Source organism: Thermoascus crustaceus (assembly GCF_041956765.1).
Source record: "Thermoascus crustaceus strain CBS 181.67 unplaced genomic scaffold VTN00scaffold_10, whole genome shotgun sequence".
Classification (NCBI taxonomy): domain Eukaryota; kingdom Fungi; phylum Ascomycota; class Eurotiomycetes; order Eurotiales; family Thermoascaceae; genus Thermoascus; species Thermoascus crustaceus.
The window spans coordinates 339,623-355,998 of NW_027192536.1; the positions used below are offsets into that span (position 1 = coordinate 339,623).

Here is a 16,376-nt window from a genome sequence, read left to right on the forward strand (position 1 = left end):
CTCTGTGGTATAGTTGGTGACTGATGTTTTCTGCTGAATGGACATGATAGTCCTGGTGGCCTTTTTTACCTCATCTAAATCCCCAAAATTCTGTTTGATCTGGGTCAGGAATGCATTGAAGCTGTTGAAGGTCTCAGTGGTTTCAGCTTGTTGTTATTCTGGTGACCTTTCTAGGCAGTCCTTCAGGTAGGGGTTAAACCACTGGGCTGCAGTGCTTTGTAGGTAGATTGCTGCAAACATAACTTTTCTTTCTTTATTTGGGAATTTGTGGGGGTTGAAGAAAAAATAGAGCTCCAGCTGGGAGATGAATATCTGCAACTTTTTTCAGTTGCCATAGTAGAGGTCAGGTTTCGCAATCTTGGTCTTGGAGTTGACATCAGGGTCAGTAGTGTCCTGAGCTGCAGGGTTCAGTACATGGCTGGTGCTTGCCCCAGCCTGCTGTCCCAGTAGGTGAATCTGTTCATGGAGTTGGTTGTTCCCATTGATCTGGTTTTGAAGCTTGTCCTGCAGCTGGTTAACCTGCTCCCTAAGGGTGGTATTCTCACCAGTCTGTTCTTGCAGCTGATTCTCCAATCAATTGACTTGATTCTGTAATTCTCTAAGAACTCAAACAACTTCCTGGGGGGTGATGTTTTCCATTTTCACTTCTTTCCCTGCTTGCCTTCTGCAAGAAAGGTGGTCAAAGTGTAATGATGGGTCTGGGACTTTGTAGGCAGAGGGCCGTTGGGTTTATCTTAAGGACAGAAGACAAGGAGAAAGATAGATAATTAGTCATTACTAGCAATACTAACTCTAGGATTGCTATTTGAGTTGACCACAGGGTCCTGATCCCCATGGTTAAGGAGCATCTTTATATACATGATGAGTTCTGTCCAGAAATACCTATCCGATGGATCATGGCTCAAGGATCATAGCCTCTGGATCACAACCCATGGATCATAGTCCATGGATCATGGTGATCCAGTCATGTGGTGGATCGGCCTTCATGGATCATGGTGATCCAGTCACGTGGTGGTCTTCCCCTCATCCTGACTCAGTCTAATCCTGGGCTGTGATCCAGTCACGTGGTGGATCGGCCTTCATGGATCATGGTGATCCAGTCATGTGGTGGTCTTCCCCTCATCCTGACTCAGTCTAATCCTGGGCTGCGCTGTAACACTCTTTGTTGTTCTGGTGACCTTTCCAGGCAATCCTTCAGATAGGGGTTAAACCACTGGGCTGCAGTGCTTTATAGGTAAGTTGCTGCAAATATGACCTTTCTTTCTTTGTTTGGGAATTTGTGGGGGTTAAAGAAAAAATAGAGCTCCAGCTGGGAGATAAATGTCTGCAACTTTTTTTGGTCACCATAGTAGAGGTCAGGTTTCACAATCTTGGTCTTGGAGTTGATATCAGGGTCAGTAGGGTCCTGGGCTGCAAGGTTCAATATATGGTTGGTGCTTGCCCCAGCCTGCTGTCCCAGTAGATGAATCTGTTTATGGAGTTGGTTGTTCCCATTGATCTGGTTTTGAAGCTTGTCCTGCAGCTGGTTAACCTGCTCCCTAAGGGTGGTATTCTCACCAGTCTGTTCTTGTAGCTGGTTCTTCAATCAATTAACTTAATTCTGTAATTCTCTAAGAACTTGAACAACTTTCTGAGGGGTGATGTTTTCCATTTTTGCTTCTTTCCCTGCTTGCCTTCTGTAAGAAAGATGGTCAAAGTGTAACAACAGGCCTAGGACTTCTTAGGCAGAGGGCCATTGGGTTTATCTTGAAGGACAGAAGACAAGGGAAAAGATAGATAATAGTTGTTACTAGCAATGCTAACTCTAGGATTGCTATCTGAGTTGACCACAGGGTCCTAATCCCCATGGTTAAGGAGTGTCTTATATACATCCTGAGTTCTGCCTGGAAATACCTATCCAGTGGATCATGACTATGGATGGATCAAGGGTCATGTTGGATCAAGAGGTTGGATGGATCAAGGGCCCTGATGGATCATAGCCATCGCTCTTGATCCATTGTCACATGACAGGTCCTTCCCCTTGCTGTCTTATCAGAAATCCCTAGGCTGTGCCATAACAAGAGGTCAATATCTTTGTTGTTATGAAGTACTTCAAAGCCTGGTGATCAGTTAAGATATTAAAGGGGTCTTCCTTTTGCAGGCTCTCCAGTTCTGATTATCACTCTTTCAAAGTCTAGATAATGGCTAGAAGCTCTTTATTATGGATTATATAGTTATATTCTATAGATATTATTATTTTTAAGAAGTAAGCCACAGAATGCCACTGTTGATCTCTGTTAATATTCAACTAGGAAAGTACTTCTGCAACTATTCTGTTGGAGGTATCTATCTCTAGCTTTGTAGGCTGATAGTGTAACGACGGGCCTAGGACTTCTTAGGCAGAGGGCCGTTGGGTTTATCTTGAAGGACAGAAGACAAGGGAAAAGATAGATAATAGTCATTACTAGCAATGCTAACTCTAGGATTGCTATTTGAGTTGACCACAGGGTCCTAATCCCCATGGTTAAGGAGTGTCTTATATACATCTTAAGTTCTGCCTGGAAATACCTATCCGGTGGATCATGGCTATGGATGGATCAAGGGTCATGTTGGATCAAGAGGTCGGATGGATCAAGGGCCCTGATGGATCATAGCCATCGCTCTTGATCCATTGTCATGTGACAGGTCCTCCCCCTCACTGTCTTGCCGGAAATCCCTAGGTTGTGCCATAACACTACCCCCCCCCTCAAAGATCTTCAGCCCAAAGATCCCTAGCTTATAACCTGGCTTTGTTTCTTCTGTGAGACTTCTGCTTCTTCTTTTCTGTAAGTATCTTCACATCATGTCTGGTAAACACAAGCAAGGTAACCAAGGGACAGAACATTCATCCTTAGGTGCCAAGATTGATCTTCTAGGTATCACTATGCCTGTTCCTTGTTCTCAGTGTCTTCTTTTGCGAGAGAAGGGAGAGGAGGTTGAATGCAAGGTGTATCTCAACTATTCTTGCTGTGGAGAATGTTGTTGGCGAGGTTATACACAATATGATGCCACTGGGGTGGAGGATGCAGATTGTCTGACCCCTCTATTCATCTAGCTTGGTCCGTCTTTGCTGATCCTTTGTAGTTAACTGATTAAAGAGGGCTCTGGATAAGGTGTGTGCTGACTGGGAAGCAGCTTATCAGGAGCTCAATGCTGCAATGGCTTGTTTGGCGCGGGTAGAGAAGCAGACTGATCTGCTGGAACGGTGAGGTGTTCTAATGTTGACAAAGAAGGCTCAGTCTGTGGAGGATCTTGAAGAATTAGAGCATTCAGAGGCTGTATCTGAGGATGTTGATCCTGTTGAGGCTGAACATCCTTCTAAACAGATATGTCAAGAGGGTCTGAGCACAGGCCCCTCCTCCTCTGGTGGGGCCCTGGGTGAGCCTGCTTCTCCTGCTGGGACTGGGTCCCCTGTGGACTATTCTCGCGTGCCATTCTGGGAATCCTCCCTTGACACCTTGTTTGCTGAAGGTGTAGATCCTCTGGCTTCGGGCAATCTGGGTTTCAAAGGTGGAATTCCTTGAGGAGTTTCTTGCACCCACTGCAGTTTTCTATAGATTGCCAAGAATTCTTAAAGTCATCATAACCCTTCCATTTCAAAAGGTACATGAACTGCCCATTAATTATGCCACTATCTAACACTTTTTCTACCTCATAGTCTTGATCATCATCTGGATTCTCTGGTAGAATCTCTTCAGTCTCAGTGATTGGTTGGGTGTTCTCTGGCGCTGGTTCCAATAATGATATATGAAAAACTGGGTGTATCCACATAGTATCTGGCAATTTAAGGTGGAAATTGATCTCTCCTTTCTTTTCTTCAATTTCAAATGGGCCAATCTTCTTAAAATCCAATTTGTTATTTGGCCTTTTTGTCTTCACATTTTTTTGAAGGAGATACACTTTATCTCCTGCCTTCAAGTCTGGTCCCTTCTTATGGTGTTGGTTGTAGTACTTGGCAGTTTGGTATGCAATAAACTGAATATCTAGATTCAATTGTTGGTGAAGCTCTCTTAGCTGGTCAGCTCAGAGGATTCCCTTCTGGGCTAGGACCCCATCTGGTTTGGGTTCTTGGTAGGCTGTTGGTTCAAATCCATAGTTGGCATAGAATGGAGATTCTTGAGTAGTCTCATTCTTTGTGCTGTTATATGCAAACTGGGCCATAGGTAGAAGTTCCACCCAGTTGTCTTGTTGGTAGTTGATATAGCAGCGCAGGTACTGTTCCAAGGTTTGATTCATCTGTTCTGTTTGCCCATCAGTCTGGGGGTGAGCTGTTGTGGAGAGCTTATGCTTGGAGCCAAGTTGGCAGGTCAAGGTTTGCCAGAATCCTGAGGTAAAGAGCTTGTCTCTATCAGACACAAATTCTTCTGGCATTCCATGGTTCCCAAAAATGATCCATAGGAAGGTGTATGCCAGTTCTTCTGCATTAGATGACTTTTTGTATGGTAGAAAGTAGGCATACTTGGTGAGCCTATCCACAATGACCAAGATAGAGTCATATATTATCCCTGTCAGGGGCTCCTTGGACGCAGGTAGATCTGTAATGAAGTCCAGTGATATGGATTGCCAGGGCCTCCCTGGTACATCCAGGTTCTGTAGGAGTCCATATGGTGCATGTCGCGCTGCTTTGCTCCTGATGCAAAGATCGCATTGCAATACTATGCATCACACCATCCTTCTTAATCCTGGGAAGTAGAAGTTCTGGGTAATCCTTTCAATGGTTTTCTCTATCCTCTGGTGTCCATGAGCCGGGGCTTCGTGGATGTCTCTGATCAGGTCCTCCCTCAACTTGGTTGGAACGTAGACCAGTCCCTTGAATAGGATAATATCTTCCTCTCCCCTGGTTATGTTGGGATCATTCTTGATTTCCTCAAGCTCTTCTGCCATTGAATCCTTCTGGTATGCTTCCTTAATCTTTTCTGCCCATGTACCAGGTCCCAGTCTTAGAGCAGGTGCAGCTTGCCTGTCTACTGTGAGAGTTCCATCAGTCTCCTGCCAGAAAACCGCGGGTTGTGGAGAAGGTTCCCCCTCTTGGTAGTCTGGTCTTTGACTGAGCGCATCTGCTCGGGCATTTTCCGATCCTCTTTGGTAGGTAATCTTGATATCATAGGGGGCCAACTCTTCTGCCCATCTGACCTGCCTTCAGGTCAACTCCTTGGAGGTGGTGAAGTATGCCAGGTTCTTATGGTCACAATAGATCATAACCTGGTGCTTCACTCCCTCTAGGTAGTGCCGCCATTCTCTTACTGCTGCCATAATGGCCAGAAGTTCCTTGTCATGAATGTTGTAGTTCAATTCTGGTGGGGTCATCTTTCACAAGTAGAAGGCAATTGGATGCAGTTGTCCCTGCTCATCAGGTTGATTGATGCATGCTCCTATTGCAAAATCTGAGGCATCTGTTTCAATGAAGATAGGTTTCTCTGGGTCAAAAATTCCTAAGACTGGTGCTTCACAAAACTTCTGCTTAAGGAGATCAAATGCCTTCTGCTGCTCTTCTTTCCATTCAAATTTCTGGTTCTTTTGGGTGAGCTTTGTCAAGGGTTCCACAATCTTGGAGTAGTTCCATATGAACTTCTAATAGAAGTTGGTGAATCCAAGAAAAGCTTGTGTCTCCTTGACTGTTGTTGGCTCAGGCCATCCTTGTATGGCTGTGACCTTTCCTTCATTCATTTCAACATGTCCTGGGGAGATCATGAAGCCAAGAAACTCTGTTCTCTGGGTATGCCATTCACATTTTTCTGGTGCCACTGAGAGTTTTTTCTCTTTCAGGGCTTCTAACATCTTCCACACATGTTATCTGTGTTCTTCTAAGGTTTCTGAGTAGATAAGGATGTTGTCTAAATAGGCTATGCAAAAGACATCCAGGTATTTCTGTAGGGTATTGTTGACCAAACTCTGAAAGGTCACAGGCATATTGGTAAGACCAAATGGCATAACTGTATATTCAAAATGTCCTAGTCAGGTCCTGAAGGCAGTTTTCCATTCTTCCCCTTCCTTCATGTGCACCAGGTAATACCCTTCTCTAAGATCCAACTTGGTGAAGAACTTCACCTTCCGCAATCTATCCTGCAACTCCAAGATGAGTGGTAAGGGGTAGCAGTTCTTGACAGTGATATTATTGAGTTGGCAATAGTCCACACAAAGTTGGAGTTTCCTGTTCTTCTTTAGGACAAACAAAATTGGGTATCCAGCTGGTGATGTGGAATGCCAGATATATCCTTATTCCAGGTTCTTTTCAACATACTCTTGGAGCGCCTTATGCACCTTCTCTGAGAGTGGGTAAATAGGTTTGAATGCTGGTTGCGTTCCAGGCTTCAAGGGTATCTCATAATCCCAAGGCTGGTGTTCTGGCAGCTGTCCTCTGCCCCATTTCTTAAAGACTTCTTCAAAGTCCCAGTATTCCTTTGGGACTGCTTCCATTCCGGTCAAAGGCGGTTGGTCCTTTCTCTGTTCCATGGATCCAATTGTCATTTTTGGTATTAGGGTGAGATATAAGACTCCTACTTGTTCTCCCCTTTTCCACATTCACATCATTGCATTCTGAGAGATCTCTTTAATCTCCACTGGTGGTTCTTCTTCCTTAGGATGCCCTTCAGGCCTTATACCTCTGTTGGATCCTTTCACCAATTGCACTTTTCCTGTTACCCAGTCTATCTGTGGGTTGTGCATCTTCAACCACAGTATCCCTAGGATTATATTATGTCCTGGCATCCATGTGATATCAAGGTTGATCTTTTCCTTGTGCTGTCCTATCTCCAGGGAGGACTGGTCGGTCTCCATCTGCACCCATCCTCCTCCATAGCTGCTGGCAGATCCATCAACTGTAGATAACTGATACGGCTCCTTCTTCCCTGTGAAGGGGATCCCATTCCTGGTGACAAATGTGTTACTGACAAAATTCCCCATGGCTCCACTGTTGATCATGGCCCTTGCTTTCTTCCCATTGATCTTAACAGTGATCACCAATTGTTTCACTAAGTCCATTTCATTGAGTGTTGTTCCATTTCACATGCTTGTAGTCAGGTTCAGGGACCTAGACCAAGACTCCTGCAAGGGTCCCATACTAGCAGGGTCCTCTAGTTTTTTGATTTCTTGGGGTCCTTTGGAAACCAACCTGTCACATTCTTGGAGGCATAATGATCAGAGCAGTTGTTATCATAGCAGGCTGTCTATGGTAATTTAGCATGCTTGTTCCTTTCTGTGACTAATATCTGTTTCCAGTTGTCTTGTTTTCTGTCTGGGCATTTCCAACCCATATAGTCATTCTTTCTGTAGTGGATACACAGTTTCTGCTTATAGCATTTTTTCTGTTTATTTATCCAGTTGGGGTTGGGCCCTCTGACTTATTTGTTTGTTGTTCCCTGGGTGCTCCATTCTCTTCTAGTCATGTTGTCTAGTTCCATGGCATTGCCTCCATTTCCTGTGTGTCAAGGGGCTTGTTGAAAAGGATTGAATCATTGTTGCTCAGTCTGTTGTTCAAAGAGTCAGTTGTCAATTTGGGTTGCCATGAGTATCAGGTTATTGAGGTCAGTTGGTTCCTCTGCTGCAAGGAGCCCATTCTTGACCTTCTCTTTCAGTCCTTGATAGTAGTGTTCCATGAGCACTCATTCTGACCAGTCCCTAAGGAAGGTTGCTGCCTGTTGGAACTCTGTGGTATAGTTGATGACTGATGTTTTCTGCTGGATGGACATGATAGTCCTGGTGGCCTTTTTTACCTTATCCAAATCCCCAAAGTTTTGTTTGATGCAAGTCAGGAAAGCATTGAAGCTGTTGAAGGTCTCAGTGGTTTCAGCTTGTTGTTGTTCTGGTGACCTTTCCAGGCAATCCTTCAGGTAGGGGTCAAACCACTGGGCTACAGTGCTTCATAGGTAGGTTGCTGCAAACATGACCTTTCTTTCTTTGTTTGGGAATTCATGGGGGTTGAAGAAAAAATAGAGCTCCAGCTGGGAGATGAATGTCTGCAACTTTTTTTGGTCACCATAGTAGAGGTTGGGTTTCACAATCTTGGTCTTGGAGTTGACATCAGGGTCAGTAGGGTCCTGGGCTGCAAGGTTTGATGTATGGTTGGTGCTTGCCCCAGCCTGCTGTCCCAGTAGGTGAATCTGTTTATGGAGTTGGTTGTTCCCATTGATCTGGTTTTGAAGCTTGTCCTGCAGCTGGTTAACCTGCTCCCTAAGGGTGGTATTCTCACTAGTCCGTTCTTGCAGCTGGTTCTCCAATCAATTGACTTGATTCTGTAATTCTCTAAGAACTCAAACAACTTCCTGAGGGGTGATGTTTTCCATTTTTGCTTCTTTCCCTGCTTGCCTTCTGCAAGAAAGGTGGTCAAAGTGTAACAATGGGCCTAGGACTTCTTAGGCAGAGGGCCATTGGGTTTATCTTGAAGGACAGAAGACAAGGGAAAAGATAGATAATAGTTGTTACTAGCAATGCTAACTCTAGGATTGCTATTTGAGTTGACCACAGGGTCCTAATCCCCATGGTTAAGGAGTGTCTTATATACATCTTAAGTTCTGCCTGGAAATACCTATCCGGTGGATCATGGCTATGGATGGATCAAGGGTCATGTTGGATCAAGAGGTTGGATGGATCAAGGGCCCCGATGGATCATAGCCATCGCTCTTGATCCATTGTCACGTGACAGGTCCTCCCCCTCACTGTCTTGCCGGAAATCCCTAGGTTGTGCCATAACAGATAGAGGCTATAATAAATCAATACTGGGGCAGATATAAGTTGTCTCTTAAGCTTTTTAAATGCTTGCAGACATTAGAAGTTGAAGTTAAAGAGCATATTCTTCTATATAAGATTAAATAAGGGCCTGATAATATAACTATAGTCTTGGATGAATCACCAGTAGAAGTTGCAGAAGCCTAGGAAAGACTGCATCTCCTTAACTGTAATTAGAGGCTTTTAGTCTCTAATCACTGATACTTTCTTAGAATCAATCTCTATTCTGTTGGTGCCCACAATGAAGCCAAGATACTTGATCTGGATGACATGGAACTTATATTTCTTGATATCAGCCTGCAATTCTGCTTCTCTCAGTCTGTTCAGGATCTTAATAATATGCTCCTGGTGCTCCAGTTTATTCTCTAAGTAGACTAGTATGTTATTAATAAACACTATTATAAACTGATTCAGATAATCAAGAAAGAGGTTATTTATATAGTGCTGGAAGGTAGCAGATCTATTAATAAGTCTAAAGGATATTATCTTATACTTATAGATGCTATAGTAGGTTTAAAAGATGGTCAAATCTTCTGACTCTGGGTTTATCTGTATTTTGTGAAAAACTTATCAGATATCCAGCTTGATAAATATCTTTGCCTGGCTTAGATGTTCCAAAATCTTATCAATCAATAATAGAGAATATCAGTTCTTCTTAATAATACTGTTCAGCTTTCAGTAATCCATATAGAGGTGTAGGCCTTTATTAGCCTTTCTAATAAACAGTATAAATAATGTAAAAGATGCTCTATTAGAGATTATAAAGCCCTTATCCAGATTCTCTATTAAGTACTTCTTAATAACTTCTAATTCTTCTGCAGACTGCTTGTATAGGGGGCTATATCCCAGGGCATTTTTATTAGTTAGTTCAATTTTATGATTATACAGTTGGTAAGGCAATAACTTGTTAGAAGCCTTCTTGGAAAAGATATCTCTTTATAGTCTATATTGGGCTTGCAGATTTGAATCAATTAAATCCTCTTTATTATTGTTGCTGCTTGCAGGGTTTGTCTTTTCTTTAATAATTTAATCAATCTTATAAAGGCTTGTAAGGAAGACCTCACTTTTATGCTGCTGGGCATTTTGATGGAAACTTACAGCTCCAATTAGAGTAATATCAATTCTAGGCAGCTCTTTCAGGGGCTCTTTAGGTGGTAGAGGTTGGTGTTACTCCACAATAGGATTTCTGCCTTGGATTGCACAGTTCATCTTCACTATATCTGAATGCCTATATATGTTGAAACTGCATGAGGGTTAATACCTAGGTTCTGATGTCAGATTCCTTCTTTGGGGAGTTGCCTTATCCTTCATTGCTATTAGTCTATTCTGATAGTCTGCATCCTGCTGGTGCTGGAGGTCAGGTTTTAATTGTTTTAGAATTGCCTGAGGCATAATCTTCTCACAGGCCAGGTGAATTTTATCAATCTCTGGATGCTGATTAGGCCAAACCAGGCATCTATTGTGCATATCCAGCCATATATTATGCTTCTCACACCACTTCTATTCTAGTATTATGTTATGCTGACCTAAATTGATGATCAGCATAGGCATATTGGCTTGGCAGTATCTATCCACTGCTAGATACAGTATAATGGTGTGTGTGATTTGTTCTTCAGTCTTGCCATTATAATTATAGATACAATAATTAAAGTTGAGGAAAATCACTATTATCTGAAAAGACTTGGCTATATTAATAGCAACTAGGGTATTGATAAATATAGATCTATTTACTTTAGAATTAACTAATACTTTAAGTATAATACTTAATCCATTTTTTGAAACTTAATTAGATACTATAAAGTGTTCCCTATCTAATAGTCAGCTTAAATCTAATAAAGAAATATTAATTTAATACTTATACTCTAGGAAGAAGACTTCTTTTAAAATTTCTTTTTTCCCTTCTGGTTAGTTATTATGTTAGAAGATTCTTTAATTATCTTCAGTACTTTCTGGTCTGCTGCTACTGACTTCTTAATAGGATAGTTAATAGCTTTATATCCTCTTCCCTTACAATAAAAGCAGCATTCTTTCTTTATAAGCTTATTCTTATATTTGTTATTAGTGGTCTTCCTTATGGCACTCTAGGGGTTTAAGATAGTAGAGATTGTTTTATGCTTCTTAGAAGTTGACTACTTCTTAATAATATCATAGTTAGAGTTCTTTAATTTTTACTCTATTATTTGCTGCAGGCTGCTAGTGATCTATAAACAGTAGATTAAGTATGCTTCAAAAAAGATTATATTCTTAATCTGATAAGTCACTGTTATCTTCTACAGCTTCTAGATTAATTAGTAGAACAGCTTCTTCTTATATTTAGATTTAGAGATCTAAGCCTTGCCTGCAAGATACAGGAACTTGGTTAAGAAGTTATGATAAGAGTTAGTGGCATTCATCTTCAACTGGCAGAACTGGAATTTTATATTATTAAGTTAATTTAGGTTCTGAAAGATGCTTTTAAGATGGCAGAACATCTTATCTGCAGTCTTGAAGTAGTTAATTGCCTCTCTGTAAATTTAGAATGCAAGATGGTCAGCAGCAGTGCCTTCTATGCAGTTCTGAACATATATTATATATATAGCTTTATTTGGATAGTGGTCTTTGTTTATAAGTAATTTATTCTTCATCTTTGAAAGTTAGTTATTAAACTTTGGGTCCTTTCCATCAGTCAGAACAGGTGGGTCTGGCAACTTAGTGGACTTGTGAAAGGCTTCTGGTGCAGAGGTCCTCTGGACTGAGCTGGCTGTTACAGCGCAGCCCAGGATTAGACTGAGTCAGGATGAGGGGAAGACCACCACGTGACTGGATCACCATGATCCATGAAGGCTGATCCACCACGTGACTGGATCACCATGATCCATGGACTATGATCCATGGGTTGTGATCCAGAGGCTATGATCCTTGAGCCATGATCCATTGGATAGGTATTTCCGGACAGAACTCATCATGTATATAAAGATGCTCCTTAACCATGGGGATCAGGACCCCATGGTCAACTCAAATAGCAATCCTAGAGTTAGTATTGCTAGTAACAACTAATTATCTATCTTTCTCCTTGTCTTCTGTCCTCAAGATAAACCCAACGGCCCTCTGCCTACAAAGTCCCAGACCTGTCATTACACTTTGACCACCTTTCTTGCAGAAGGCAAGCAGGGAAAGAAGTGAAAATGGAAAACATCACCTTCCAGGAAGTTGTTTGAGTTCTTAGAGAATTACAGAATCAAGTCAATCAATTGGAGAACCAGCTGCAAGAACAGACTGGTGAGAATACCACCCTTAGGGAGCAGGTTAACCAGCTGCAGGATAAGCTTCAAAACCAGATCAATGGGAACAACCAACTCCATAAACAGATTCACCTACTGGGACAGCAGGCTGGGGCAAGCATCAGCCATATACTGAACCCTGCAGCTCAGGACACTACCAACCCTGATATCAACTCCAAGACCAAGATTGTGAAACCTGACCTCTACTATGGCGACCAAAAAAAGTTGCAGACATTCATCTCCCAGCTGGAGCTCTATTTTTTCTTCAACCCCCACAAATTCCCAAACAAAGAAAGAAAAGTCATGTTTGCAGCAACCTACCTATAAAGCACCACAGCCCAGTGGTTTGACCCCTACCTGAAGGACCACCTAGAAAGGTCACCAGAACAACAACAAGCTGAAACCACTGAGACCTTCAACAGCTTCAATGCATTCCTGACCCAGATCAAACAGAATTTTGGGGATTTAGATGAGGTAAAAAAGGCCACCAGGACTATCATGTCCATTCAGCAGAAAATGTTGGTCACCAACTATACCACAGAGTTCCAACAAGCAGCAACCTTCCTTGGGGACTGGTCAGAACAAGCACTTATGGAACACTACTATCAAGGACTGAAAGAGGAAGTCAAGAATGGGCTCCTTGCAGCAGAGGAACCAACTAACCTCAATAACCTGATACTAATGGTGACCTGAATTGACAACCAACTCTTCAAATAACAGACTGAGCAATGACAATTCAATCCTTTTCAACAAGCCCCTTGACACACAGGAAATGGAGGTGATGTCATGGAACTAGACAATGCAACTAGAAGAGAACAGAGCACCCAGGAAACAACAAACAGATAAGTCAGAGGGCCCAACCCTAACTGGATAGATGAACAGAAAAAGTGCTATAAGCAGAAACTGTGTATCCACTGCAGGAAGAATGACTATATAGGTTGGAAATGCCCAGACAGAAAACAAGACAACCAGAAACAGATATCAGTCACAGAAAGAAACAAGCATGCTGAATTACCATGGACAGCCTGCTATGATAACAACTGCTCTGATCATTATGCCTCCAAGAACATGATAGGATGGTTTCCAAAAGACCCCAAGAAATCAAAAAACTAGAGGATCCTGCTAGTATGGGACCCTTGCAGGAGTCTTGGTCTAGGTCCCTGAATCCAGCTACAAGCATGCGAAACAGAACAACACTCAATGGAATGAACTTATTGAAACAATTGGTGATCACTGTCAAGATCAATGGGAAGAAAGCAAGGGCCATGATCAACAGTGGAGCTATGGGAAATTTTGTCAGCAATACATTTGTCACCAGGAATGGGATCCCCTTCACAGGAAAGAAGGAGCTGTATCAGTTATCTACAGTTGATGGATCTGCCAGCAGCTATGGAGGAGGATGGGTGTGGATGGAAACCAACCAGTCCTCCCTGAAGATAGGACAGCACAAGGAAAAGATCAACCTTGATATCACACAGATGCCAGGACATGATATAATCCTAGGGATACCATGGTTGAAGATGCACAACCCACAGATAGACTGGGTAACAGGAAGAGTGCAATTGGCAGAAGAATCCAACAGAGGTATAAGGCCTGAAGGGCATCCTAAGGGAGAAGAACCACCAGTGGAGATCAAAGAGATCTCCCAGAACACAATGATGTGAATGTGGAAAAGGGGAGAACAAGTGGGAGTCTTGTATCTTACCCTAGCACCAGATTTGACAATTAGATCCATGAAACAGAGAAAGGACTAACCATCTTCAACCAGAATGGAAGCAGTCCCAAAGGAGTACTGGGACTTTGAAGAAGTCTTTAAGGAACAAGGCAGAGAACAGCTGCCAGAACATCAGTCTTGGGATTATGAGATACCCTTGAAGCCTGGAATGCAACCAGTGTTCAAACCTATTTATCCACTCTTAGAGAAGGTGCATAAGGCACTCTGAGAGTATATTAAAAAGAACCTGGAACAAGGATATATCTGGCATTCCACATCACTGGCTGGATACCCAATTTTGTTTGTCCCAAAGAAGAACAGGAAACTCTGACTTTGTGTGGACTATCACCAACTCAATAATATCACTGTCAAGAACCACTACCCCCTACCACTCATCTTGGAGTTGCAGGATAGATTGCGGAAGGCAAAGTTCTTCACCAAGTTGGATCTTAGAGAAGGGTATTACCTGGTGCACATGAAGGAAGGGGAAGAATGGAAAACCACCTTCAGGACCCAATTAGGACATTTTGAATATACAGTCATGCCATTTGGTCTTACCAATGCACCTGCAACCTTTCAGAGTTTGGTCAATAATACCCTATAGAAATATCTGAATGTCTTTTGCATGGCCTATTTGGACAACATCCTTATCTACTCAGAAATCTTAGAAGAACACAGACAATATATGCAGAAGGTGTTAGAAGCCCTGAAGGAGAAAAAACTCTCAGTTGCACCAGAAAAATGTGAATAGCATACCTAGAGAACAGAGTTTCTTGGCTTCATGATCTTCCCAGGACATGTTAAAATGAATGAAGGAAAGGTCACAGCCATACAAGGATGGCCTGAGCCAACAACAGTCAAGGAGACACAAGCTTTTCTTGGATTTGCCAACTTCTATTAGAAGTTCATATGGAACTATTCCAAGATTGTGGAACCTTTGACAAAGCTCACCTGAAAGGACCAGAAATTTGAATGGAAAGAAGAGCAGCAGAAGGCATTCAATCTCCTTAAGCAGAAGTTTTGTGAAGCACTGGTCTTAGGAATTTTTGACCCAGAAAAACCTATCTTCATTGAAACAGATGCCTTGGATTTTGCAATAGGAGCATGTATCAATCAACCTGATGAGCAGGGACAACTGCATCCAATTGCCTTCTACTTGCAAAAGATGACCCCACCAGAATTGAACTACAACATTCATGACAAGGAACTTCTGGCCATCATGGCAGCAGTAAGAGAATGGCAACACTACCTGGAAGGAGCAAAGCATCAGGTTATGATCTACTGTGATCATAAGAACCTGGCATACTTCACCACCACCAAGGATTTGACCTGAAGACAGGTCAGGTGGGCAGAGGAATTAGCTCCTTATGACATCAAGATCACCTACCAAAGGGGTTCAGAAAATGCCTGAGCGGATGCGCTCAGCCAAAGACCAGATTATCAAGAGGGGGAGCCTTCTCCATGACCCACAATTTTCCGGCAGGAGACTGATGGAACCCTCACAGTGAATAGGCAAGCTGCATCTGCTCTAAGACTAGGACCTGGTACATGGGCAGAAAAGATTAAGGAAGCATACCAGAAGGATTCAATGGCAGAAGAGCTTGAGGAAATCAAGAATGATCCCAACATAACCAAAGGAGAGGGAGACATCATCCTATTCAAGGGACTGGTCTACATTCCAACCAAATTGAGGGAGGACCTGATCAGAGACATCCATGAAGCCCCGGCTCATGGACACCAGGGGATAGAGAAGACCATTAAAAGGATTATCTGGAACTTCTACTTCCCAGGATTAAGAAGGATGGTGCAACACATAATATCACAATGCAATCTTTGCATCAGGAGCAAAGCAGTGCAATATGCACCATATGGACTCCTACAGAATCTGGATGCACCAGAGAGGCCCTGGCAATCCATATCACTGGACTTCATTACAGATCTATCTGCATCCAAGGAGCCCCTGACAGGGATAATATATGACTCTATCTTGGTCATTGTGGATAGGCTCACCAAGTATGCCTACTTCCTACCATACAAAAAGTCATCTAATGCAGAAGAACTGGCATACACCTTCCTACAGATCATTTTTGGGAACCATGGAATGCCAGAAGAATTTGTGTCCAATAGAGACAAGCTCTTTACCTCAGGATTCTGGCAAACCTTGACCTGCCAACTTGGCTCCAAGCATAAGCTCTCCACAACAGCTCACCCCCAGACTGATGGGCAAACAGAACAGATGAATCAAACCTTGGAACAGTACCTGTGCTGCTATATCAACTACCAGCAAGACAACTGGGTAGAACTCCTACCTATGGCCCAGTTCACCTATAACAGTGCCAAGAACAAGACTACCCAGGAATCTCCATTCTATGCCAACTACGGATTTGAACCAACAGCCTACCAAGAATCCAAACCTGATAAGGTCCTGGCCCAGAAAGGAATCCTCCAAGCTGACCAACTACAAGAGCTTCACCAACAATTGAATCTAGATATTCAATTCATTGTATACTGGACTGCCAAGTACTACAACCAGCACCATAAGAAGGGACCAGACTTGAAAGCAGGAGATAAAGTGTATCTCCTCCAAAAAAATGTGAAAACAAAAAGGCCAAATAACAAATTGGATTTTAAGAAAATTGGCCCATTTGAAATTGAAGAAA

The 16,376-nt window shown here is 42.6% G+C and overlaps 4 protein-coding genes across 4 annotated transcripts; 2 read left to right on the plus strand and 2 right to left on the minus strand.

Annotated features, from left to right (window-relative positions):
* Positions 1–324: 324 nt before the first annotated feature.
* VTN00DRAFT_2503 (uncharacterized protein) lies at positions 325–639 on the minus strand (the record flags this gene model as incomplete). Its single annotated transcript, XM_069428726.1, has 2 exons — positions 325–561; positions 616–639. The coding sequence occupies 2 exons, from the start codon at positions 637–639 to the stop codon at positions 325–327; spliced, it is 261 nt and encodes an 86-aa protein (XP_069283552.1).
* Positions 640–3,176: 2,537 nt separating this feature from the next.
* Positions 3,177–3,542, plus strand: VTN00DRAFT_2504 (uncharacterized protein; the record flags this gene model as incomplete). The annotated part of the gene is made up of 2 exons (XM_069428727.1): positions 3,177–3,194; positions 3,249–3,542. 2 exons carry the CDS (start codon positions 3,177–3,179, stop codon positions 3,540–3,542), a joined length of 312 nt encoding a protein of 103 aa, XP_069283553.1.
* A 499-nt stretch (positions 3,543–4,041) lies between these two features.
* On the minus strand, positions 4,042–5,325 carry VTN00DRAFT_2505 (uncharacterized protein; the record flags this gene model as incomplete). The annotated part of the gene is made up of 3 exons (XM_069428728.1): positions 4,042–4,608; positions 4,687–5,151; positions 5,263–5,325. The coding sequence occupies 3 exons, from the start codon at positions 5,323–5,325 to the stop codon at positions 4,042–4,044; spliced, it is 1,095 nt and encodes a 364-aa protein (XP_069283554.1).
* A 9,979-nt stretch (positions 5,326–15,304) lies between these two features.
* VTN00DRAFT_2506 (uncharacterized protein) lies at positions 15,305–16,199 on the plus strand (the record flags this gene model as incomplete). Its single annotated transcript, XM_069428729.1, has 2 exons — positions 15,305–16,138; positions 16,182–16,199. 2 exons carry the CDS (start codon positions 15,305–15,307, stop codon positions 16,197–16,199), a joined length of 852 nt encoding a protein of 283 aa, XP_069283555.1.
* Between the last annotated feature and the right edge of the window lie 177 nt (positions 16,200–16,376).